At 45.1% G+C, this 27,949-nt stretch overlaps 1 protein-coding gene across 3 annotated transcripts in view; it reads left to right on the top strand.

Annotated features, from left to right (window-relative positions):
- The window catches only part of ATG10 (autophagy related 10), a 267,809-nt gene that overhangs the window by 37,604 nt on the left and 202,256 nt on the right, over positions 1–27,949 (top strand). Inside the window, exon 1 of one of the 3 annotated variants that reach the window (XM_077288573.1) lies at positions 10,207–10,271. The exons of 1 other annotated variant lie outside the window; for it this stretch is intronic. In XM_077288573.1, the coding sequence (XP_077144688.1) occupies positions 10,238–10,271 (34 nt within the window). In that variant the 5' untranslated portion in view covers positions 10,207–10,237. Of the gene's footprint in view, positions 1–10,206; positions 10,350–27,949 lie in introns of those variants that run through there. One more of the 3 variants, XM_077288557.1, reaches the window with a different exon arrangement.

Below are 27,949 nucleotides of genomic sequence, written 5' to 3' on the forward strand. Positions count from 1 at the left end.
TGGGCTACGGGTTAAAATATCGGACAACATCTGTCTTCCATAGACCAATCATGTACGCTAGCAGTAGAACCAGAGAATAAATTAGATTAAAAAAAAAGCAGAGAATGTGTGATGGTAGTCATTACTCACAGACAAGCCATGAGGCTAGGTAGTCAAGAGGTGTGGGGTCAGATACCAAGCGGGATCTTCATAAATAAAGAGTTAAGGCAAAGGCATATCCAGGTCCCAGTCTGAGGTTAGAATTCCAGGAAGGTAGCAGATCAAGACAAAGGGGCTCAGCAAATGGATGGTCAGAGGCAAGGTCCAAGGTCAGACAGCAATGGATCAGAGATAGAATACTGAAAAACACGGCAAACATGCAACACTGAGCTAAAGCTACAACTGGCAAATCGGAGGAGATAATTAGATAATTACTCGGAACAGGAGACACCTGTAGGAAACCCAGTAAGCTCCGGCCCTGATTGGGTCACTGGACTGTGACTGACAGCTCAACAAGTCCCAGACTCAGATTGGACGGCTGAGCTCTCTATCACAATACTGACAGTTCAGCACACCCCTGACCCAGACTGGATGGCTGAGCTGCCACTCACCATACTGAGTGGAGGAATCGTGACAAATACACTACACAATCACATCATCATAGGATCAATACATAATATATAATGTTAACACATGGCAGTGAACAATATAAACTTGGAATATAATAATATGAGTATCCAGTGTTAAAATGAAAACACTAAAAGAGGGCTACATAATGATATTATGGGATCAGGGGTCAATCAAATAAACAATATGAGCCATAGGTAAAAAGTACATAATGCCAGACAAAATATTTTATTACATGGACTTGAAATATAATTATAGAAATATTCAACATTAAAAAGAACACCACTAAAAGCGGAGACTTGGGGGGAGGGGCTGATGGCCTTCCACGAACTGCCTCTGAGAGGAGCTCCATCTGCCGCATAATCACCTCCTGTTGCCGCTGCTGCTGCTGCTGCTCTTAGGGTATGTGCACACGTTCAGGATTTCTTGCAGAAATTTCCTGAAGAAAACCGGAAATTTTCTGCAAGAAATCCGCATTTTTTTTTTTGCGTTTTTTTTCCGTTTTTTTCGCGTTTTTTTAGCATTCTGCAAGCGTAATTAGCTTGCAGAATGCTAAAGTTTTCCAAGCGATCTGTAGCATCGCTTGGAAAACTGACTGACAAGTTGGTCACACTTGTCAAACATACTGTTTGACAAGTGTGACCAACTTTTTACTATAGATGCAGCTTATGCAGCATCTATAGTAAAAGATAGAATGTTTAAAAATAATAAAAAAAATAAAAAAATGCTTATACTCACCCAGACATCTCATCAGCGGCATCCGTTCGTCTTCCTATAGCTGGTGTGTGCGCGCAGGACCTTCCGTGACGTCACGGTCACGTGAGCGGTCACATGACCGCTCACGACCAATCACAGGACAGTGACGTCATCGGCGAGGTCCTTCGCCGCACATCAGCTACAGGAACCGAACGGCAGCGTGCAGTGGAGGCGGGAACACTGCGCGGGACATCGAGGGTGAGTATATCGCTATTTTTTATTTTATTTCTTATTTTTTGACCACTTATATGGTGCCCAGTGCGTGGAGGAGAGTCTCCTCTCCTCCACCCTGGGTACCAACCGCACATAATCTGCTTACTTCCCGCATGGTGTGCACAGCCCCGTGCGGGAAGTAAGCAGATCAATGGACCCCTAGGTGTGCGGAATCCCTGCAATTCCGCATTTTTAATGAACATGTTGCTTTTTTTTCCGCTATGCGATTTTTTCGCGGAAAAAATCGCAACATTTGCACAAAAAATGCGGAATACCTTGTAAATAATAGGAGGCATAGGTTAGCGTTTTTTTCGCGTTTTTATCACGTTTTTATAGCGAAAAAACGCGAAAAAAACGCTAAAAATCCTGAACGTGTGCACATGGCCTTAGAGTTGCTGCACCAACAGTTTATTTGTTTCCTGTTGTGTTATTTGCTGCTGCTGTTGGGTTTGACCAGATGCTTGATCAGATCAATTTCTCCATGGTGTCTGACCTTGCTTCCTGGCTCACCACTGCATTGACCGAAGACATGCAGGTTATCCACAGCCGTCACACGTGCTCCCTGGGGAAGTTGCCCACACTTCTAGCACCAACTGTGGTAGATCGGCTCACTCGGCTACTGTCTCTTTAAATCTTCCACTGGTTTATTAAAGGTACTACATAAACCAGTGCATAGTTAGCAAAATAAACACGGTCTTTCGGCCGAACTGGAAAACAAAACATAACATATAGCACAGTCAGTGTTGCTGCGATGATCCAACAGCTGAGGAAACAAACATAAAAAAGTTCAGCTTTCTTATCACAAAACACAGCTCTGGAGCTCTCATATCTCCTGGCACACCCATCTCTGAATTAGACAGAAGACTGTGTATTTACCTTCTGGACTCAACCCTGGGGTGCAGATATGGTGAACTGCCTCCCACCCACTATCAGCTGTTCACTTAACCTAGCCCTTAACATGAATGATTAACTCATCTCAGCACTTAGTGTGCTAGAGCATTTTGCTAGGTTTATATCACTGAAGCTAATAACCTCAGTGACACATATCTTCCCTCCAGTAGTTTTCCAGTGACTTTGTCAAACTGTGTAAATTGACTATAAGTCTCAGTCACCATACACTATGTCAAAGCGCTACCATAAACAGTGCCAACCAGAGAATGCCCCATGGTTGACAACTGCCAGAAAGTAGTGCATAAGCAGTGCCTGCCAGGGACTGCCACAACTAATCGAACCCACCAATAATGCTGTTTTCACAATGCTATATTGCAAAATTGGATCTCTTGCTATTGTGGTAGATTGGCTTACTTTGCTGTACACGAAGGTAGACAACAAAACACTGTCTCTTTAAAAATCTCACTGGTTATTAGGAGTGCTGCATAAGTCAGGGCAGAGTTATCAAAAATAAACAAGGTCTTCATGGCCTAAGGAAAAATGAAGCAGAACATACAGCACAGTCCATGCGGTTGCGGGGATCCGCCCATTCAAGAAAAACCAAAATACACAGCTTCAGCTTCCTTGTCAGGACACCTGGCACTGGAGTTCCACTCTCCAGGCCTACTATGTGGACATTATACTGTATGGAGCATTATGTGGGGTTCGTTATTCTGTATGGAACACTATGTGGTGCCCATTTTCCTGTATGGAGCACTATGTGGGGCCATTATACTGTATGGAGTACTATGCGGAGCCATTAACCTGTATGGAGCACTATAGGGTGCCATTATACTGTATTGAGCGCTATGTGGGGTCATTATACTGTATGGAGCACTTTTGTGGACATTATACTGTACAGAGCACTATGTGGGGCCATTTTACTGTATGGAGCACTAAGTGGACTCTACTATACTGTATGGAGCACTATATGGTGCCGATTATATTGTAGGAAGCACTATGTGATGTCCATTGTACTGCATGGAGTGCTATGTAGGGTCATTATACTGTGTGGAGCACTATATGGGGCCTTTATACTGTATGTACCACTATGTGAGGCTATTATACTGTATGGAGCACTATGTTGGGCCATTATATGGTGCACGTTTTGTGGCCATTATACTGTATGGAGCACTATGTTTGGCCATTATACTTTACGGTGCGCTATGTTGGGTCATTATACTGTATTAAGCATTATGTGGGAGTATTATATGGTATCAAAAAGAAGAGAAGCCAGCACTGCTGAAGGTCAAAACGCAATATCCAAAGTGCACATGCACATAATAAATTCTGACTGTATTTCAAATATGAGATATTTAGCAAATAATTGATCAATTCTTTGAGCTACCCCGCCACTTCACGGCAATCTCATGATGGGGCAGTCCTAACTCTACGTTTTTTATTAAATTGTGCCATTACGGCCTCCTAAATGTATTGAGAGTGAGAAAAAAAAAAAAAAAAAAGGACAGACCACATTAAATAACATTACATGACAAACTGTACCTGGAGCATTGACAGAATCACTCCCTTAGTGCCAGGAAGGCGAGCGCGGATAGAGGCCGATCAGGTCCTGTGCGGACATATCAGATCTGGCCCCCACACTGCCAAACCAACACCAAAGTTAAAGGATGAAACTGGCTGAGGCACAGCTGCCTAATTAACTAGAGCCTGAGGCAGGGCAGGGCTGCTGTGTGTGTGTGCACAGCAGCCTATCAATCATAGTGAACCCAGCTTGCATGTCATAGTATAGTAATGGTGTCTTTCTTTTTATGCTCTTTTTATACATCTAGGAGGCCGTAATGGCACAACGTTAATAAAAAACGTAGCGTAGGACTGCCCCATTATGAGATTGCCGTGAAGTGGCGGGGTAGCTCAAAAAATTGATCAATTATTTGCTAAATGTCTCATATTTGAACTACAGTTAGAATTCAGTAGGTGCATGTGCACCATTTGTATTGCGTTCTGACCATAAGCAGTGCTGGCTTCTCCCCTTTTTTTTTCTTTTACATTGGTAAGTGGCTGACCACCACTGTTGCCGCGCACCCTGGGTTACGTACGCCATTCTTTCTGTGTTCTCTGTGATTGATAGGCTGCTGTTCACACACACAGCAGCCCTGCCCTGCCTCAGGCTCTAGTTAATTTTGCAGCTGTGTCTGAACCTGTCTCACTCCTTAACCTTGGTGCTGGCTTGGAGGCGTGGAGGCCAGATCTGACATGTCCGCACTGGACCTGATCGGCCTTCACCTACGCTTGTCCTTCCTGGCACCAAGGGGGTGATTCTGAAAATGTCTCCAGGTACAGCTTGCATGTCATAGTATAGTAATGGTGTCTTTCTTTTTATGCTCTTTTTATACATCTAGGAGGCCGTAATGGCACAACGTTAATAAAAAACGTAGCGTAGGACTGCCCCATTATGAGATTGCCGTGAAGTGGCGGGGTAGCTCATAAAATTGATCAATTATTTGCTAAATGTCTCATATTTGAACTACAGTTAGAATTCAGTAGGTGCATGTGCACCATTTGTATTGTGTTCTGACCATTAGCAGTGCTGGCTTCTCTTTTTTTTTTCTATTATATGGTATGGTACTTTATGGGGCCATTATATGGTATTGAGCACTATGTGGGGGCTGTTATGCTGTATGGAGCACTATGCAAGACTCAATATTCTGTATGGAACACTATGTGGTGCCCATTTTACTGTATGGAGTACTATGTGATGCCCATTATACTGAATGGAGCACTATATGGGGTTATTAAACTGTATGGAGCACTATGGGGTGCCTATTACACTGTATGGAGCACTATGTGGGGCTATTATACTGAATGGAGCACTTTTGTGGCCATTATACTCTATAGAGCACTATGTGGGGCCATTATACTGTATGGAGCACTATATGGGGCTATTATACTGTATCAAGCACTATGTGTGGCCTACTATACTTTATGGAGCACTATGTGATGACCGTTATACTGTGTGAAGTGCCATGTAGGGTCATTATAAACTATGGAGCACCATGTGGTGTCATTATACTGTATGGAGCACTATGTGGGGCCATTATACTGTATGGGGCACTATGTGGGGCTGTTATACTGTATGGAGCACTATTTGGGGCCATTATACTATATGGAGCACTTTTTCTGGCCATTATACTGCATGGAGCACTATATGGAACCATTATACTCTATGGAGCACTTTTTCTGGCCATTATACTCTATGGAGTACGTGGGGCAAATATACTGTATAGAGCACTTTTTATGGCCATTATACTGTATGGAGAACTATGTATGGCTATTATACTGTATGGAGTCCTAGGTTCTAATCCCACCTTGGACAACATCTGCAATGAGTTTGTATGTTCTCCCCGTTTTTGCGTGGGTTTCCTCCGGGTACTCCGGTTTCCTCCCACATTCCAAAGACATACTGATAGGGAATTTAGATTGTGAGCCCCATCGGGGACAGCGATGATAATGTGTGCAAAACTGTAAAGCGCTGCGGAATATGTTAGTGCTATATAAAAATAAAGATTATTATTATTATTATGGAGCACTATGTGGGGTCATTACACTGTATGGAGGACTATGTGGGGCCATCATATTGTATGGAGGATTGTGTGTGAGGATTACAGTTGGAGAATCGTACTGTGATGGGATCACCGTTCAGTGGGTTGAAGGAGGGGGGTACAGTAGGGTCATCATACCGTGCGTGTGGAGGGTACTGTAGAAGAATGCACTGTGTTGTTATAATATTTTGTTTGGGGGCACTTTAGTTTGCATCAAACTTTATTATTTGTATTCAAGTTTTTTTTTTACACTTTGTTATTACATATGGAACGCCCTCCAGGGCCGTGGGGTACTCGGTACCAGGTCCAGTATTCACAGGGGGGTGTCATGGTGGCGGCAACCCGTTCCGTGGCCCTGGGCGCCCATGTTAAAGGGAATGTCCATAAAGGGGTTTTAAATAAAGTTTGTGTTTGTGACGCCACCTGTGGAATTCGGTCAGTGGGGACCGATGCTGCTTAAAGGGGTCCTCTGGGGTGATGTTATGGCAGCTGAGATGGTATAACTTCCCACAGGTGAATTATGTTCCCAGAGCTCCCGGTGTATAGATGAGGATGGTCAGTGGTTCAGTAAAGAACGGAGGACACGGGTTTGTACTCCCTTTACCTGGTTTACTGAAGACTTCAGGCAGCCACAGTCCAGGACACCAGATCACAGGTACAGGTAGGGTACGGCCGGCTTGGAAGCAAATTCAAAGTCCCCTTTACCAGGTGGAGTTGAAAGCCTTCCTCATCTTACTGCCTATGGCTTCTAATAAGGTCCTCACAGTTCTCTTTGTCCTCCATAAAGGTGGGACACAAACCCGTATGATAGGTGACTGGAGCCTTTCTACAGGGTCTCTATCACCACCCGGGCTCTATGTGTTACTGTGCCTCCTAGGTATTAGGGCAGACAGGTGACGTGTAATCCAGCTGTCCTGCCGGTTTCTGCTGTAATCTTAGGCTGCCGTCACACTAGCAGTATTTGGTCAGTATTTTACATCAGTATTTGAAAGCCAAAACCAGAAGTGGAACAATTAGAGGAAAAGTATAATAGAAATATATGCACAACTTCTGCATTTATCACCCACTCCTAGTTTTGGCTTACAAATACTGAGGTAAAATACTGACCAAATACTGCTAGTATGACGGCAGCCTTAGAGTCCCTCACAATCTCGGTTTTCCGGCTACCGGTAATCTGTGCTTCACAGGGAGATAGTTAATTCGCAGCTGTTCTCCCCAAATGTCACTCTCCTGTGCGTCGCTCTCCTGCATGCTCACTAAACAATATTCTTCCTTTCATATTCTTTCTCTTTCTCCAGGAGCTGTAGCAACTCTGGCTACACGGCTCCTTAAGTCCTTCCGACTCTCAATGTCTGACTGCTCTCTTCTCTGTCTTCTGACAGACTGCCTCCTCTCTCTCTCCCTCTGGACCAGAATGTATTTATGCGGGAGTTCCCCTTAATCTGGGTTCAGAGCTCCCCCTTCTGGCCTGGAGTGTGAACATGTTGCGTGTATTGTGGTTACCTGATTAAAGATATCCTTCATCGCTTCCAAGCGTGACATCACTCTCCCCGTGAGGAAAGCAACACCACTGTGACGACCAGCACCCTGGGGCGTCACACATACTTAATAAATGTGGAGTGTAGCATGTGCACCCTTCTCTGGGCTAATGGAAATTAGAATTCTAGTGAATTTTGAATAGTAAATCTACAGTATCGGAGGGCTCATTGCTATTGCTATTTGCTATTGCTTAACAGGGACTTGTAGTACCTAATTGTAGCAGTGTGCTTTTATTCACCACTAGGCTATGCTGTGACCTGTAGTACCTGGGTATTGCAGTGCTAATTTAGTCACTACAAGGTTGTGCAGTGACTTGCAATGTACATTTATGCAATACTTGGCTATGCTGTGACTTAGGGTACCTCAGTGTTGTATTGTGAAGTTACCGACTGCTAGGTTATGCTGAGACTTGTAGTACCTTAGTGTTGTAGTCTGAAATTATTGATTACTAGGTTATGCTGAGACTTATAGTACCTCAGCATTGCAGTGTGCATTTATGCACAGGTAGAGTTACCACCCGTCCGGTTATCCACTGGCCCGGACAGTATTTTTTCTATTTAGCTTGGTATGAGCAGCTTGTAGCGCTCTCCTCCTCCTCATCTGCAGCATCAGCTGCTCCTCACTCTCTGGCAAGTGTGCCCTCTGCACCATGCCACATGTGCCAGCCCCTGAGCTCACAGGCCAGAAGAGGCTTCAGCCCCTCCACTTATCATGTATACATTTTATTACTTTCTGGGAAAAAAAATATCAGCATTGTTACTGATTAGGGGTCTCGAAGATGGGCATTTTTATGTGTGGCAGCGCAAAGTGGAATCTTATTACTATTTTTGTGCAGAACGGGAAACTATTATTTTTCATCTGCATTATTACTTGGTAGGGAACGGGCATTTTTAATGTGTAGGTGCGCAAAAAGAGTTATTAAAGGTACTGTGATAGCACATAATGACTGTTCAAACCAAGTACAGGTGCTCGGTGCTCCATAGATGGGGCCAATCATTTAAAGGGAACCTGTCACGCCCAAAATCGAAGATGAGCTAAGCCCACCAGCATCAGGGGCTTATCTACAGCATTCTGTAATGCTGTAGATAAGCCCCCGATGTAACCTGAAAGATGAGAAAAAGAGGTTAGATTATACTCACCCAGGGGCGGTCCCGGCTCGGTTTGGGTCCGATGGGCGTCGCGGTCCGGTCCGGGGCCTCCCATTTTCTTAAGATGACGTTTTCTTCTTGTATTCACGCTGCGGCTCCGGCGCAGGCGTACTTTGTTTGTCCTGTTGAGGGCAGAGCAAAGTACTGCAGTGCGCAGGTGCCGGGAAAGGTCAGAGAGGCCCAGCACCTGCGCCCAGCACCTGCGCACTGCAGTACTTTGCTCTGTCCTCAACAGGGTAGATATAGTACACCTGCGCCTGAGCCGCAGTGTGAAGACAAGAAAAGGACGTCATCCTATGAAGAAAGGAGGCCCCGGACCGGACCGCGATGCCCATCGGATCAGACCGCCCCTGGGTGAGTATAATCTAACCTCTTTTTCTCATCTTTCAGGTTACATCGGGGGTTATCTACAGCATTACAGAATGCTATAGATAAGCCCCTGATGCTGGTGGGCTTAGCTCATCTTCAATTTTGGGGGTGACAGGTTCCCTTTAACTACACCTTCCCACTTGCTGGTTTTCAAACTATTTTCTCCCTTCTCTGGCCCTATGAAGCCAGAACTGTCAATCAAAGAAGAGGTGGGGGGTGTAGATTGAGGGAAAACAAGCAGGTGGGAAGGTGTAGTTAAATGTTTGGCCCCACCAAAGGTGCACTGAGCGCCTGTACTTGGTTTGAACAGTCGTTCTCTGTTGACATACTTCCTTGAATGAGGATATTAGAACTGTAATGGGGGCATGTGGGGCACATAGTAGGGCATTTACACCGTGCAGTGATCACAACAGGTGATTATATTGTGCTGGCGAACAAAGGGGCATTATTACTTTGGAGGGGGCACAAGGGTATGTTACTATGTAGAGGCAGTATGTGGGGCCTAAACGGGATACTACTGTATTTAAACACTAAAATATTACTGTTACTATGTGGGGGCCCTATTACATTGTGGGTAATAAAGGGGGCCATTTTTAATGTGTGGTGTGATATTACCAGTCGTAGTGCCATTATTACCGTGGATGCAAAAAGGGTCAATGGGGGGGGGATACTACAATTCGGGGTATTATCGTTTTATGGGCATCGTCAATGTGGCACCAGTCTTACAAACGTCGTCTCCAGAGCTGAACTCTGGCAGCAGAATTTAGCTTTTTTTGAATAAGGTTTTCCTGACACGAATAATGCGGGAACAGTCCCATACGCAGAATGAGCTATATACTATAAGCAGCAGCAGCAGTCTTGTGTCCCAGCGCCACAGGAAGGGCACTTTCTGATGTCTCAGTTTCCATAAAAGCATATTTTGACAAAACAATATATTTCACCTGCACATTTCTCAGATAAATCCAGTTTGTGGTGTGCAGGCGGCTGCCCCCTCCTCAGAAGGGGCCAAATAGCATTCCCCAATAGTGAGGGAACAGGTTACATAGTATAAACAATGTGGTAATGTGGACAGGCTGGCTGCACTATACAGTAGATTACGGTAGTGTGAAGCAAAGCATGCTGGGAGAGGCATGGGAGAGCAGGAAGACATGTGAGTTGTGTTTACGTGACTGCAGAGGAAATGTGCAGGAAGGCAATGGGGAAAGTGCGGACAGGAGCATCTATAGTGGTGCGTGCAGAAATATATATATATATATAATATATATATGTATATACACATATATATATATAGCTACAGGCATAACTATATACACATGTACCTTCATGGATATGTGCATGGCTATACACTTACACGAATATAGATATATATATATATATAGGCCATATTTACACACACAGTATATATATTGCACACTTACAAACACATGCATAAATACACACACATTAATACCCAGTATACATATACATGCAGACACATGCATAGAGAAATACCTGTGACTACATGTCGCTTCCATTATTGTGAATGCGGCTGCTGTGATTGGCCTCTTGTGGGTGACCGCTGTCTCCATTCACAAATTTCGACTTCCAGTTGTGAACGCACCAACACTGTGTCTATACCAACTTACAGCTAGATGCTGGGAGTTGTAGTTCCTCACCACTTGCAGTGACGGGGTTTGCAATGATTTACTGATATGTATTAACATACAAAGCACAGGATTTTAAAAATTCTTAATTAGAGGAAATAAAAAAACTCAACAACAATATTTAAAGAGAAGCTGTCAGCAGGATTTGCTATGTAAACTCCAGACAGAGCCGTACTGAAGGCCTCTTCACACGGTCAGTATTTTACCTCAGTATTTGTAAGCCAAAATCAGGAGTGGGTAAAGAATACAGAAGTGGTGACGTGTGTCTATAAAGCTATGTGCACACGTTGCGGATTCCATTGCAGATTTTCCGCGAGGATTCTGCAGAATCCGCAGGTAAAACGCCCTGCATTTTATTACCTGCGGATTCACTGCGGACTTTATGCAGATTTTGTGAGGATTTCACCTGCGTTTTTACACCTGTGAAACACATGGAAAACTGCTGCGGATCCACAGCCAAATCCGCAATGTGTGCATATACCCTTATACTTTCCCTCTGATCCTCTGATTGTAAGCCAAAACCAGGAGTGAAACAAATACTGATGGAAAATACTGACCGAATACAGAACGTGTGAGATAGTATGTCCGAGGTCAGATTCCCTTCTTTGATGCGGGCTCCGGCGGTGAGCCCGCATCAAAGCCGGGACATGCCAGCTGTTTTGAACAGCTGACATGTGCCTGCAATAGAGGCGGGTGAAAATCGCGATTCACCCACCGCTATTAACTAGTTAAATACCGCTATCAAATGCTGACAGCGGCATTTAACTAGTGCAGCACTGTATGAGGTAAATATCTCTATGGAGCATCTTATGGGGCCATAATCAACATTTGTGGAGCATTATATGGGACAAATGTGTCTATGGAGCATCTTATGGAGCCATTATTAACCTTTATGCAGAATTATATGGGGCATATTTTAATATGAAGCATCTTATGGGGCCATAATAAACTTTATGGAGCATTATATGGGGAGTATTTTGTATGGTGCATCTTATGGAGCCCATCATGAACTGTATGGAGCAGTATATGGGGCTCCTGATTCAATATGGATATTCAAAAATACTTAACCTACTGATGTCTCAATTAATTTTACTTTTATTGGTATCTATTTTTATTTTTGAAATTTACCAGTAGCTGCTGCATTTCCCACCCTAGGCTTATACTCAAGTCATTAAGTTTTCCCAGTTTTTTTGTGGCAAAATTAGGGGGGTCGGCTTATACTCGAGTATATACGGTATGTTACTATGTATTTCTTTTTCTCCTTGGCCCAGGTAAGACGCTGCTGGCTTCTATTGGTCATGAGTGGCTTGACACTGTGACACTTGTAGCCCATGTCCTGGATAGTCTGTGTGTGGTGGCTCTTGAAGCAATGACTCCAGCTGCAGTCCACTCCTTGTGAATCTCCCCGAAATTTTTGAATGGCCTTTTCTTAGAAATCCTTTCAAGGCTGCGGTTATCCCGGTTGCTTGTGCACCTGTTTCTACCATACTTTTTCCTTCCACTCGACTTTACATTAATATGCTTGGGTACAGCATTTTGTGAACAGCCAGATTCTTTAGCAATGATCTTTTCTGGCTTACCCTAGTTGTGGAGTGCGTGTGACTGCCTTCTGGACATCTGTCAAGTCAGCAGTCTTTCCCATGATTGTGGAGCCTACTGAAACAGACTAGGGGACCTTTTTAGACGCTTAGGAAGCCTTTGCAGGTGTTTTTTGTTAATTATTCTAGTTTACTGAGTTAATGACTTTTGGGTTTTCATTGGCTGTAAGCTATAATCATCAACATCAACAGAAATAAATCCTTGAAATAGATCATTCGGTATGTAATGACTATATAATATGAGTTTCAGTTTTTGTATTGAAGAACTGAAATTAACTATTTGATGATTTTCTAATATTGTAAGAAGCACCTGTAGCTTTTTTTTCACAAAAATTTTACTTCAGCTTCAAATTTGTTATTTTTACAAGGGTAACAGGAGATAATGGACCCCAAAATTTGCTGTGCAATTTCTCCTGAGTATACCGATATCCAATACGTGAAGGAATATTACTATTTGGGCGCACGGTAGGTCCCGGAAGGGAAGGAGCAGCGTTTGACTATTTGAACACAAAATGGCTGGAATCGACATCGGATGCCATGCCACATTTGGAGAGTTCCTGATTTGTCTAAACAGTGAAAATCCCCCACAAGTAACCTCATTTTTGAAACTAGACCCTTAAGGAATGTATCTAGATCTGTGGTGAGCACCCTGAACCCCCGGGTGCTTCATACACGTTTATAACATGGAGCTGTGAGAAAAAAAAATCAAATTTTACCCACAAAAATATACTTTTCTACCCATTTTTTTGTATTTCCACAACGGCAACAAGAGAAAATAGATCCCAACATTTGTTGTACAATTTCTCATGAGTATGCCGATACCCAATGTGTGGAGGAAAATGACCGTTTGGGCGCACCACCGGGTTCGGAAAGGAAGAAGTGACGTTTTGGAACGCAGTCTTTGATGGAATGTTCTGCATGTGTCATTTTGCGTTTGGAGAGCCCCTGATGTGCATAAGCAGTGAAAACCCCCCACAAGTTAACCAATTTCGAAAACACACCTTTTATAGATTTTATCTAGGGGTATAATGAGCATTTTGAACCAACAGGTACTACACAGAATTTGATAACATTAGGTTGTCAAATTGAAAATTTTCATTTTTTTTCTCACAAATGTTGTTTTAGCCCCAAATTTGTAATTTTCCTAATGGATAGGGAAAACAGACCCTATAATTTGTTGTACAGTTTGTGCCAAACGCGTCAATAACCCATGATACCCAATATGTGGTCAAAAACTTCTGCATGGGCACATGGCAGGGCTAGGAAAGGAAAGAGCGCTATTTGCCTGAGATAGATTGTGAATGCCATGTCGTATTTGAAGAGCCCCTGACACATGAAAACAGCAGAACCCCCAAAACTGATTTGATTATGGAAACTAAACCCCTCAAAGAATTCAGCTAGGGTTGTGGAGAGTATTTTGAACCCATAGGCGTCTCACAGAATTATATAACATTGAGATGTTGAAATATAACATTTTAGTGGAAAAATTAAATTTTTGTATTTGCTGCAAATTTGTCAGGTACACAAGGGTTAATAGGTGAAACTAGACCCCATAATTTATTGCGCAATTTCTCCCGAACACAGTGCTGCTCCGTATGTTTTCAGAAACTACTGTTAGGCCAAATGTCGGGACTGAGAAGGAAGGAGCGGTATTTTGCTTTTGGAGCACATTTATTGCTACAATAGTTTGCGGGTGACATTTGCAGAACCCTGAGGGAGGTGCTAGGACAAAAAGCCCAAAAGTGACCCCATTGTAGGAACTGCACCTCTCATTGAATTCATCTACATCTGCAATAACTATATTGTGACCTCCATGCCTGGCTTTTTTTCAGGAAAATTGCAAACCTGCCAACCTAGTGCCCATACATTGTGTCCCCATACAGTGTAGTTCCCCAAAATTGTAGCACCCCCATACATTGTGACCAGCTTGTACTTCTGGTGATACACACCCATAAATTAAGTGCCTTCTCTCCATTACAGTAATGGCAAACTGTCACGACACAGCTGTCGGGTGACCTGGGACCAGGGGCTCCTTTCCTATCCCTAATCCGATCCCTAAGTAGTTTTTTTGTCACCATATTCTGAGAGCTGTAACATTTATTTTTTGGTGAACAGAGCTGTATGAGGGCTTATTATTTGCAGGACGAGTGGAAGATTTTTTTGGTACTATTTTGGGGTACATAATATTTTTGTATTTTTTTCATGCTCTGCTATTTTTACAGACTAAAAACAATATTTTACAAAAATTAATTTGTTTTTGCAGTGCCAAATTCTGAGAGCTGTAACTTTTTATTTCTTTGCCGAATGAGCCATAAAAGGGCTTGATTTTTGCGGGACGGTTTGGCATTTTCATTTATACCATTTTTTAAACGTGACTTTTTGATTGCTTTTTAGTGCATGAGAGCAGTCAGTGACTCGCCTTACTGTGTCTGTGAGACCCAGCTTATAAACTGGATCTCATAGACCTCTGTACCCTGGTGTCATCAAATGACCTCAACTTAAATACCGCTGTCGGTATTTGGCAGTGGTATTTAAGGGGATAATCGGCCCCAATCGGTCGCAAAACCATCCTAATCCGATACTGCAGGGTGTCAGCTCTCATATACAGCTGACACCAGCTGGAAACTCCACCAGGCGGTGCTATTCCCTTATTCCCCATTGACGTTTTAAAACGGCAATGAGGGAATAAGGCTCCTTAACGACCGACATTTTAATGCGTATCGGCAATGATACCTGAAGAAATCTGTTTTCTAAGGGTATGTGTCCACGTTCAGGAAACGCTGCGTTTTTGACGCAGCGTTGAGCCGCAGCGTCCAGATGTTACAGCATAGTGGAGGGGATTTAATGAAATCCCGTCTCCACTGTGCAGGAAAAAACGCATGCGGTGCGTTTTTTCAGAACGCAGCATGTTGCTACAATGAGCAAAACACGCAGGAACACCGCAGGTGACCTGCCAGTGACCTCAGGTGCATTTTTGGTCAGGATTTTACTTGCATAAAATCCTGACCAAAGCCTGAAGCAAACCTGAACGTGGACACATACCCTTATTCTTGTGTATTGAGTGTTTCAAGTTTTGCCCTAATCATGTCGTCGTGCATTGGGGCGGACTATGGGCAGTCTCTTTTCTTGTTGCTCTGTCTCCTCCGTCTGCCTCCTGTTTGAATGACAGGTCCATCAGTAACTTGTCTCCTATTTTGCATATTGCATCTGCACAGTACTTTATTATGTCTTCCAAAAAAAAATTAGGTCTCCCACAAAATGGCAGTAGTGCATGTCTGGTCCCATCTAAAACCCTGTAATAATTCTCAATGAGCTGCCTACCATGCCCAGAGAATCAGCGCGATGTTTACAGTCTCATCTTCTGCAAGCTCCCGTGCTATTGCACCTATCCATAGGTTACATCTTGATGGTTGGTGGGTGTTTGACGGTTCGCTGTTACCTACCGATCCTTACAATTGCTAATTTTGCCTTTATTCCCAACTAATTCTTCTCTTTGCTCTATGTAGAAACCGTAAGTCTCTTGCCCCTGCATTTATCATTACCCTCTTCATCTCCTGACCCAGCTGCTCCCTCCTCCATCTACCAGGCACTTTTGCAGTGACTCATGACTCATACATGGAAAATTCACTTCATGTTTCTACATAGAGCTTAGAAGGATTCAGCTAGTCAGTTTTTAATACCGTGATGTCATAGACTTAAGGTAAAACAGGAGAATTTGCTGGGTAAAAATGTCGTTGAGAGTGCTTCTTTAACCCCTTTCTGACATCTGACGTACTATCCCGTTGAGGTGACCCAGGCCCGTATGTCCATCGACGGGATACTAAGTCATATGTGATCAGCTGGGCTCATGGCGGGGGGAGCGCTGCCGATCGCGGCCGGGTGTCAGCTGATTATCACACGGACCGCTCCCGGCACATTAACCCCAGAACACTGCGATCAAACATGATCGCAGTGTTGCAGGGGCATAGGGAAGCATCGCGCATGCTCCCTTCGTGCTTCCCTGAGACCCTCAAAACAACGCGATATGATCGTGTTGTTCCGAGGGTCTCCTCCATTCTCCTCCCTGCAGACCCCAGATCCAAGATGGCCGCAGGGGTCCTTCTGGGTCCTGCACGGAGGTGGCTTGCGAGGCGTACGCCTTAAAAGTAGTTTTTGACCACATATGGGGAGTTGGTGTATTCAGGAGAAATTGCATGACAACTGTTGGGGACCATTTTCTCCTGCTATCCTTGTGAAAATTAAAAAAATTGGGGCTTAAACAATATTTTGGTAGGAAAAATTATTATTTTTCATTTTCACTGATCAAGGTAAAATTCTGTGAAGCACCTGTGGGTTCAAGGTGTTCAATACACATCTAGATACTCTTCATTACTAACCTGTAGGCTTGATGCCAGTGGTCATAAAACAGCTGACATCAACCCCACAAATGTAACCCAACTTCGCACCAGGGCAAGTGGGAAAAGCGAGAAAAGGGCCAGAAATCTGTCATCTAATAGATGTGCCTTTTCTGGGGTGGCTGCGGGCTGCTATTTTTAGGCTTGGAGGGGTAGGGGCAATATCCATGGCCCCTTACCAGCGTGAGAATACCAGCCCCCAGGTGTCTTCTGTAGCTAGCATGGTTGTGAAAAATGGGAGGGAACCCACGCAATTTTTTAAATTATATATTTAAATGGCATGGGGACCCCTCTTGTTCTTGATAACCAGCCATGATGTAACTAATGGTAGCGGACCCACATGTGGTGAAGTTCACATTAGTTTTTTATTGATAAATTTGTGGAACCGCGGGACCACGGTCTGCGGGGCTCCGAAGGGGGCATAACTACGTGAGCCCCAGACACCCGTGGTAAGTCCCCTTGAGCGGGGTCAGAATGCAATGCCTGGAGGACATGGGTGCTACCTCCAGTTAGACCCCGGACACATGGCAGCTGTCCCAGCGGGACAAACGGACAAGCAGGGTTAGCAGATGTGGAGCTGACCGGTGGGTTCTGGATATACGGGTAGGAGCTGACACCGGTGGTACTGGCGTTGTCCAGAGGTACAGATGGCTGAATGGTGGGACGTGACGGAACTGGCGTAGACACAACGGACGTTGTCCAGGATTGCCGGGTGGCAGGCGGATGACAATCTGCGGAGACAAACAATGTAAGCGGAGCACAGGCAAAACACTTCAGACGCTAAAGCACACATTAGCTGAAACCGGAAGCTAGCAACAGAGGATACTTGTTGCTCCGGCACCCTCCCTATGGTGGAGGGGCTAGAAATAGCAATCACTAGCACGCCATTGATCAGAAGTACATTTTGAAAAATGCGCGCTGTCTCTTTAAGAGACTGGGAGCGCGCGTGCGCCCTTAGCAGTCTACCCGGGAACCTGCTGGCCACGCGCCAGGAAGCAGGGAAAAGAGAGGAAGCAGAGGCTTCAGCAGGACGGTGTGGAGCCAGCACAGAGCGGGAGTCCTGACGGGGACCCCGCGAAGGTACGGGACTAGAACCGGGTGTAACACATGATAAATATGACAGCTTTCTGTTTTGCCAGCGCTCGTTATGAAAAATGGAAGAGACCCCACATAGGAACTGCAGCTCTCTGACCGGCGGTAATAATCTTTCCGCCGATCTGAACCACAAATGTTTCTCTCGCTGTCCTGTAGATGACATCTTGGGAAATACCCGATGTTCGGGGTGCCAAACCCAAATAGTAACACGGACTCCCTGAAGAAGGCCATGTTTGTTGGTCTGTGCATGAACACTAGGTGTTCGGTTCGGACCCTGAACTTTACTGTTCGAGTTCACCTATCACCAGTGATAAATTATCTATTACTATTTGGTAGCAGAGGAGAGGTTGGAGGTGGATGAAGCCACTGTTTGGGTACATTTAGGTGATCATATTGTTGATCCATTTGGAAACATGGCTCAATATTAATCAAAGTGTTAGTTTATTTTTTTTTTTTTTTACATGGATCAACTTTGAATAAAATCACAGACTGCACCAGCATCATCCATTTTTCAGATGATATTGAACTATATGTTTTAATGATGGAGAATGGATGCAATATACATTAGTGCATAATACAAGCATATATCTACACTGGATGTTGGGTCATACACATTATTGTAGATAAATCTCATGTAAACCCCTGGCAGCAACTTATATAGTTTTTCCGTTGACAAAAACATGCATTCATAGTAAGGCTGGAATGGTTATGATATAACAAGGAAAAGCAACTGTTAGCCGAAGATGTTAACTGTATGGCTAGCTGTAGCCGCTTTAGGTCAGAAATGTCTAAGCATTAGAGCACATGTATTTAGGAAGCATAATTATTTCACAAATTGGCAATCAGTGTCTGCATACTCTGGCCAGACAATTTGTTTTATACAAAATTACATGTATAGTCCACATAAACACTAAAACAAGACCCTAAGGGTACCGTCACACATTGAAATTTTCATCGCTGCGACGGCACGATCCGTGACGTCGCAGCGATCGTATGAATATCGCTCCAGCGTCGTAGACTGCGGTCACACGTTGCAATCACGGCGCTGGAGCGATGCCGAAGTCCCCGGGTAACCAGGGTAAACATCGGGTAACTAAGCGCAGGGCCGCGCTTAGTAACCCGATGTTTACCCTGGTTACCAGCGTAAACGTAAAAAAACAAACCGTACATACTCACCCGTCGGTGTCCTTCAGGTCCCTTGCCGTCTGCTTCCTGCTCTGAGTGCAGCCGTACAGTGAGAGCAGAGCGCAGCACCGCTGTGATCTGCTCTCACTTTCCGGCCGGCACTCAGAGCAGGAAGCAGACTGCAAGGGACCTGAAGGACACCGACGGGTGAGTATGTACGGTTTGTTTTTTTACGTTTACGCTTGTAACCAGGGTAAACATCGGGTTACTAAGTGCGGCCCTGCGCTTAGTTACCCGATGTTTACCCTGGTTACAAGCGAAGACATCGCTGGATCGCTGTCACACACAACGATCCAGCGATGTCAGCGGGTGATCAAGCGACGAAAGAAAGTTCCATACGATCTGCTACGACGTACGATTCTCAGCAGGATCCCTGATCGCTGCTGCGTGTCAGACACTGCGATATCGTAACGATATCGCTAGAACGTCACGAATCATAACGTCGTAGCGATGGAAATTTCAATGTGTGACGGTACCCTAGGACCACTGCATATCTCCTATCTGGTTGTGATTAACTATCATAATCAACTACAGTGTGTCATGCATTAGTGCCTGTCAAAGCCTTATGCAATATTAGCATAGGTGGTAGGTCCACCATAATCAGTACTGCAAGCTTTAACACTAGAAGTCCCGGGAATTTCAAGATCCCCCCCTGAAGTCCTGAGAGAGGGTCAAATGACCCTCAGTCCATATTGACACCTTAATTAGCATCCTTTCATTTGTAAATGTGCTCTTGCCTGAGGAATCTGCATGGGGGATTATCTAAGATAAGAGTGTGTAAACAGAAGAATGCAAGCTATTCCTGAGTGTGGGGGTTGCTGCTCACAAGAAAGAGATGCTGGCTTCACAGTGCCTTTTTTTGCCTGATCATTTGCATCTTGTTTTGCAGGGGTTGGTGCAGAGAAGGTACAGTCATCCAGAGAATGGCCCGGGGATCGCCTCTGAACTACAGGCTGGTTCCGAGGCGATCCTTCACAGACGTTCGCCGGCGACATGTCCGCATGTGTCATGTCACCAGTGATGCCCCGGCGATGTGCACGTGATCGCCCGCACATCGCCGGTAATCATCTCCCCGTGTGACGGCCCCATTAGGGCCCAGGAGTGACTCCAAAACCCAGAACAGGTGTCAATCTTGAAAGAAAACTGATCAGGAACTGAAGTGTGTCCCTAGCCAAAGAATGTGAGCTGCTCCTGAGTGTCTGCCCACCCCCCCCCAGCTGCATTGCATTAGCAAATTTGCATGCAGCTTTATGTGCTGTGGGGGAGAAACCTATTTTGTTCACAGGAAATTAAATGGAGAGAAGGCACACCATTGAAGAAGCATTGGAACTGATTCTGAGCAACACAAACCCTTCTGACTCAGATGGAGAAGACATAGTCCTTCAACCGGATTCGGACTCTGAGCTGTCTTCAGATTAGGCTGGCTTCACACTCCCTTTTTTGCCTGTTCATTTGGATCCTATGTTTTGCAGGGGTTGGTGCAGATAAGGGTCGGTGCGGGGCAGGTGTGGTGCGTGGGCAGTACGCTGCGGTGCAGGGTGGGTGTGGTGCCTGACTATCTTTTTTTATTTTTTTATTTTGAACCAAAACAAAATGCTTATTTGAAATTATTTATCTTGCAGATGAGGAGACTCCGCCTCTACCAAAAAAGAGAGCTCGGTTGGCGAGTGAGCCGACAGAGACCGCAAAAGATGGCACAGTGTGGAAACATCTCCATTTTAACCGTACCCTACAGATGGAGAGCCAAGTGCTAAGGCCAGACGAAGTGTCCAGAGTCGCCTTCAGAGCTTCCTCTGTTTTATCAGTCTTGACATGCTTCGTAGCATTGAAGAATGGACTACTCAACATGCACGTCACACGGAGCAGGTGGATTGGTTCATGGGTCTCCCGGAACTAATGGCATTTATTTCAGTCATTATCTTGCGGGGGGTGACCAAGGTTCCATCACTACGTGACAGCTGGTCAGCAAACCTGGGAAACCCAAGGATCATTGCCACTATGACCCGAAACCGCTTTCAAGACATCATGCAACACCTACGCTTTGATGACATGTTCACGCGCAGTGAGCGAGTGGAGACCGATAAGTTTGCTGCAATCTCCGATGTGTGGAGATCGTTTGTCACCAACTGCATCGCATCCTACAACCCTGGTCGACACATCACTATTGAACAGCTTTTCCCGTCAAAGACTTGCTGCTGTTTTCTGCAATACATTGCAACAAAACCAGACAAGTTTGGCATCAAGTTTTGGGTGGCTTGCGACTTCAAATCAAAGTACATCTGTAATGTCCTCCCATATCTTGGCAAGGACCCCAGTCGTCCCAGCGGGGAGAGACTGTCCGAAACTGTAGTGATGAGGCTGATGGAACCATTCATGGACAAGGGCAGAACTGTAACCACGGACAATTTCTTTACATCATTGTCACTTGCACAACGACTGCTTAGCCGGAAAACCACTATCCTCGGCACAGTCAACAAGAGTCGCCGGGAAATTCCTCAATCCGCTAGACAGATGGACCGCACTGAATTCACCACTCAGGTGTGTTCAACCACTGGTGCCACACTGACAGTGTATGCACCCAAACGAAAGAAGGCCGTCTACATTCTCAGCAGCATGCACAGCGTGGTTGAGACTGAGGATACCAACAAAAGGAAGCCAAACATGGTCACACAATACAACCACACAAAGTGCGGTGTGGATGTAATGGACCAAATGGTGCGGGAGTACAGCGTGCGTGCAGGAAAACGGAGATGGTCAGTCGCCGTGTTCTACAACATGATTGACATGGCAGCACTCAATGCTCATGTTCTTTATCAGGCATGCACTGGGGTGCAGGAGAGACGGGTGGACTTCCTGGTTGAGCTTGCAAAAGAGTTAGGTGGCCGTCATGTGACTGAAAAGAAGGCACGCAAGGAGAAACTCCTTTGGCAACTTCCTTCCACACCCAGCCCTGGCAAAAGGGTGAAGTGTCAGGTCAACCATCGATGCACGAACAATTGTGCAACTGAGAGATGTGTTGACTGCTACAAATACACGTGTGGCAAATGTACCAGGGACATACCCAGGCAGTGCCAGGTATGTTCCGACATGTTCAGACAGACTGCTGAGTGAGTGCTGAAATGCTAGTCACACAAGGACATGCCACTCACACACACACAGCCCCCCACTGCAGCCTATTGATAATATGTGTGGAATTGTTTTATTCCTTGTATTTTTTTAACATTTTTATAACAAAAATAAAAAGCATCCTTTGATGCGTGCTCCTTTACTCCCCTACCCCCATGTATTTGTCTTTACCCTTTCCCCCCTCCCCTCTTCCCACTCCTCCACCAACATCCCTCCCTGTTGTATAATTTGATTATATTGTTTTCTTGTTCACTGTTTTATCGCATTTGTTTGGCCATGCCACTTATACACTGCTCATCTTGAAAATGTGACTATTTGTTTGATGTTGGTGTGAAATAACCCTTTAGTGAAAAAAAAATCTTATTGGTTTTTAAAAAAAATAAAAAGCATCGAAACAAATAACAGTTGTTCTTTTGTATATTTTTCACACTAAAATTTCAGTCCTCTTGTGCAAATTTTTTTCGCGCCAAATTTGCACAAGAATGAACATGCTGCGATTTTTTTTTCGCTAGTGTGATTGAGGCCTAAAGGTACAGTTACACGTTACGATCTCGTTGACGATATCGTTTGAAACGTCACGTGATCATGTCGTTCATGTGATGTCGTTTTCACATCATTGCGTGTAACGTGAAGATATCGGACGAACACATCGTTGGATCGCTGATCGCAGATTTGAGGTCAGGATCTCAAATCTGACGATCCTCGTCCAATTATGTGTCAGAAGATGTGCAGCATCGTTCAGTGTAACGCTGAGATGAACGATGTCGGTCTAAATTCTCCTATTCCTGCCGTTGTGAAAAATCGATCTGCAAACGTTTGCAATGAGGCTAACGCGGAGCCAAAATTTACATCGTTAACAAGATAGTTGCATGTGACGCCTCTTGGACGATGTGAAACTGATTGCACGAACGATGTGATCACGTGACATTTCTAACTATATCGTCGACGAGATCGTAACATGTAACGGTACCTTTGACCGCTGCGGATCCGCAGCAGTTTCCCCTGAGTTTACAGTACAATGTAAACTTATGGGAAACAAAAACCGCTGTGCACATGCTGCGGAAAAATCCACGCGGAAACGCTGCGGATTACATTCCGCAGCATGTCACTTATTTTCTGCGGATTTTCACCTGCTCCAATAGGAAACTGCAGATGAAAATCCGCAGAAGAAACCGCAGTAAAAAAACGCGATAAATCAGCAGTAAAAACCGCAACGGGTTTTCACTGCGGATTTTGGAATTCCGCTGCGGAAAAATCCACAGTGGAATCCGCAAAGTGTGCACATAGCCCTAGACACAAATGCTTCTGGTCATTACTCACAGCTGTACCTTGCTCTAAAATTTCTAATTCTCTATTTAAAATATATAAAAAATGATTCATTGTTTCAGCGCTTTTTTGCTCAAATAAAACTAAACTAAATACAATATGTATAGTCTTTATATTATCAAATACAATAAACTGAACAGAACTAAGGGTACCGTCTCACAGTGGCACTTTTGTCGCTACGATGGTACGATCCGTGACGTTCCAGCGATATCCATACGATATCGCTGTGTCTGACACGCAGCAGCGATCAGGGACCCTGCTGAGAATCGTACGTCGTAGCAGATCGTTTGGAACTTTATTTCGTCGCTGGATCTCCTGCTGTCATCGCTGGATCGGTGTGTGTGACACCGATCCAGCGATGCATTCGCTTGTAACCAGGGTAAACATCGGGTTACTAAGCGCAGGGCCGCGCTTAGTAACCCGATGTTTACCCTGGTTACCATCGTAAATGTAAAAAAAACCAAACCGTACATACTCACATTCCGGTGTCCGTCAGGTCCCTAGCCGTCTGCTTCCCGCACTGACTGACTGACTGCCGGAATGTAAGAGCAGAGCACAGCGGTGACGTCACCGCTGTGCTCTGCTTTCACTTTACGGCCGGCACTCAGTCAGTGCGGGAAGCAGATGGCTAGGGACCTGACGGACACCGGAATGTGAGTATGTACGGTTTGGGTTTTTTTACATTTACGATGGTAACCAGGGTAAACATCGGGTTACTAAGCGCGTCCCTGCGCTTAGTAACCCGATGTTTACCCTGGTTACCCGGGGACTTCGGCATCGTTGGTCGCTGGAGAGCTGTCTGTGTGACAGCTCCCCAGCGACCACACAACGACTTACCAACGATCACGGCCAGGTCGTATCGCTGGTCGTGATCGTTGGTAAATCGTTTTGTGTAACGGTACCCTAACTTGAAACTTGAAACTACATGGGTAAACTCGATGGAAAACAGCAAACAACCTCCTGTGGTGCAACAGTAATGGCCTTAATTACAGAACAAAAGACAGTGAATAGAGATAAGATAAGCTACAGATAAAATCATTTAGGTCATTTGACCCTTCTCTGGGTTTCAAAGGTAGAAATGTCAAATGACCCGTCTCTGGGACTTCTAGTGTTAAATAGACCCAGTGATTAGTCTGCCTGTCTCTCTGTATGGGATCACATCCACAATCCTAACTGGTCTTTATGCAGCACATGGCAAAACAATAGAGTCACTGGACAGTATTTGATTATCAATAGCAATTGAATGCATTAGATTTGTCTAACTATAAACCCTCTATCTTTCATCATATCATTAATAGACCTATGCGACAGTTTAAAGATAACGAACCGTCTCACCCGATTCTGAGAGGCACTTGCCAATTCCCTCCTAATGATCGGTAGTGGACTCCTTGTGCCTCCTGTTATGGTTTCCAATGGCAAGGAAACATCAGAAGCATAGAATAAACGGACAAGCTCTCGGGTGATGGAAACTAGAGCTGACCGCGATGCTAAACCTACACACCACACTAGAAGTAGCCAGGGGGCATTCCTGCGTTGTCTCTAGATGCCGCGCGCCAGCCGGAGAACTAACTACCCCTGGTAGAAGAAAACACAGTCCTGGCTTGCCTCCAGAGAATGTCCCCACAGGAGATAGCAGCCCCCCACATATAATAACGGTGAGAGCAGATGAAAAGACACACATAGTATGAAAGCAGATTTAGCACAGAGAGGCCCGCTAACTAAATAGCAGAAAGATACAACAGAGGACTTCGCGGTCAGCTGCAAAACCCTTCAAAACACCATCCTGAAATTACCTTAACTCATGTGACAACTCATGCCACTGGAGTGGTAATTTCAGCCCAACAAGAGCTTCCAGCTGCAGAGATTCACATAAGTGCAAACTGGACAAAACATACAAAAATAGACTTAAGGACTAAAGTGTCCAACTTAGCTGAGCAGAAAACTGGGAGCAGGAACATGCAACAGAATCACTCTGGATACATTGATGGCCAGCATTAGAATGACTGAGGAGCAAGGTTAAATAGGATACTCCCACATCCTGATAGGAACAGGTGAACTGAGAAGGCAAAGCTTGCAGGACACCAGTACCACAAGAGACCACCGGGGGAGCCCACGAACCGAATCACAACAGTACCCCCCCCTTAAGGAGGGGGCACCGAACCCTCACAAGAACCACCAGGGCGATCTGGATGAGCCCTATGAAAGGCACGGACCAAATCAGAAGCATGAACATCAGAAGCTGTAACCCAAGAATTATCCTCTTGACCGTAGCCCTTCCATTTCACCAGATATTGAAGTCTCCGTCTGGAAACACGGGAGTCCAAGATTTTCTCCACCACGTACTCCAATTCACCCTCAACCAGCACAGGAGCAGGAGGCTCAACAGAAGGCACAAGTGGTACCTCATACCTCCGCAATAATGACCGATGGAAGACATTATGGATAGCAAAGGATGCTGGGAGGTCCAAACGAAAAGACACAGGGTTAAGAATTTCCAAAATCTTATAAGGACCGATGAACCGAGGCTTAAACTTAGGAGAAGAGACCCTCATAGGGACAAAACGGGAGGACAACCACACCAAGTCCCCAACACGAAGACGAGGACCAACACGACGATGGCGATTAGCAAAACGTTGAGTCCTCTCCTGGGACAACTCCAAATTGTCCACCACCTGCCCCCAAATACGATGCAACCTATCCACCATGGTATCCACTCCAGGACAATCCGAAGACTCCACCTGACCAGATGAAAAACGAGGATGGAACCCTGAATTGCAAAAGAAAGGGGAGACCAAAGTGGCAGAACTGGCCCGATTATTAAGGGCAAACTCAGCCAACGGCAAAAAGGAGACCCAGTCATCCTGATCAGCAGACACGAAACACCTCAAATAAGTCTCCAAGGTCTGATTAGTACGTTCCGTCTGGCCATTTGTCTGGGGATGAAATGCAGACGAAAAAGACAAATCAATGCCCATCCTGGCACAAAACGCCCGCCAAAATCTGGACACAAACTGGGATCCCCTGTCGGAAACGATATTCTCCGGAATACCATGCAGCCGAACCACATTCTGAAAAAACAGGGGCACCAACTCAGATGAGGAAGGCAGCTTGGGCAAGGGCACCAAATGAACCATCTTAGAAAAGCGGTCACACACCACCCAAATGACGGACATCTTCTGAGAAACAGGGAGATCAGAAATAAAATCCATAGAGATGTGTGTCCAAGGCCTCTTAGGAACAGGCAAGGGCAACAACAACCCACTAGCCCGAGAACAACAAGGCTTGGCCCGAGCACAAACATCGCAAGACTGCACAAAAGTACGCACGTCCCGAGACAGGGAAGGCCACCAGAAGGACCTAGCCACCAAATCTCTGGTACCAAAAATTCCCGGATGACCTGCCAACGCAGAAGAATGAACCTCCGAGATGACTCTATTGGTCCACTCATCCGGCACAAACAATCTACCAGGCGGACAACGATCAGGCCGATCCGCCTGAAACTCTTGTAAAGCACGTCGCAGGTCTGGGAAGACAGCAGACAATATCACCCCATCCTTAAGTATACCCGTAGGTTTAGAATCACCAGGGGAATCAGGTTCAAAACTCCTAGAAAGGGCATCCGCCTTCACATTCTTAGTACCTGGCAGATACGAAACCACAAAATTAAACCGGGAGAAAAACAACGACCAGCGCGCCTGTCTAGGATTCAGACGTCTGGCCGACTCAAGATAAATCAAATTTTTGTGATCAGTCAAGACCACCACCTGATGTTTAGCACCCTCAAGCCAATGACGCCACTCCTCGAATGCCCACTTCATCGCCAAAAGCTCCCGATTACCGACGTCATAATTTCGCTCGGCGGGCGAAAATTTTCGAGAAAAGAACGCACAAGGTCTCATCACTGAACAATCTGAACTTTTCTGCGACAAAACCGCCCCCGCTCCGATCTCGGAAGCATCAACTTCCACCTGAAAAGGAAGAGAAACATCAGGCTGGCACAACACCGAAGCAGAAGAAAAACGGCACTTAAGCTCCCGAAAGGCCTCCACAGCAGCAGGAGACCAATCTGCAACATCAGCACCCTTTTTAGTCAAATCAGTCAAAGGCCTGACAACGCTAGAAAAACCAGTTATGAATCGACGATAAAAGTTAGCAAAGCCCAAAAATTTCTGAAGGCCCTTAAGAGAAGTCGGTTGCGTCCAGTCACAAATAGCCCGAACCTTCACAGGATCCATCTCAATAGAAGAGGGGGAAAAAATGTACCCCAAAAAAGAAATCTTCTGAACCCCAAAAACACACTTTGAACCTTTAACAAACAGAGAATTGGTCCGCAAAACCTGAAAAACCCTCCTAACTTGTTGAACATGAGATTCCCAGTCATCCGAAAAAATCAAGATATCGTCCAAATACACAATCATAAATTTATCCAGATATTCACGGAAAATATTGTGCATAAAAGAC

Source organism: Ranitomeya variabilis, chromosome 1, assembly GCF_051348905.1.
Source record: "Ranitomeya variabilis isolate aRanVar5 chromosome 1, aRanVar5.hap1, whole genome shotgun sequence".
Classification (NCBI taxonomy): domain Eukaryota; kingdom Metazoa; phylum Chordata; class Amphibia; order Anura; family Dendrobatidae; genus Ranitomeya; species Ranitomeya variabilis.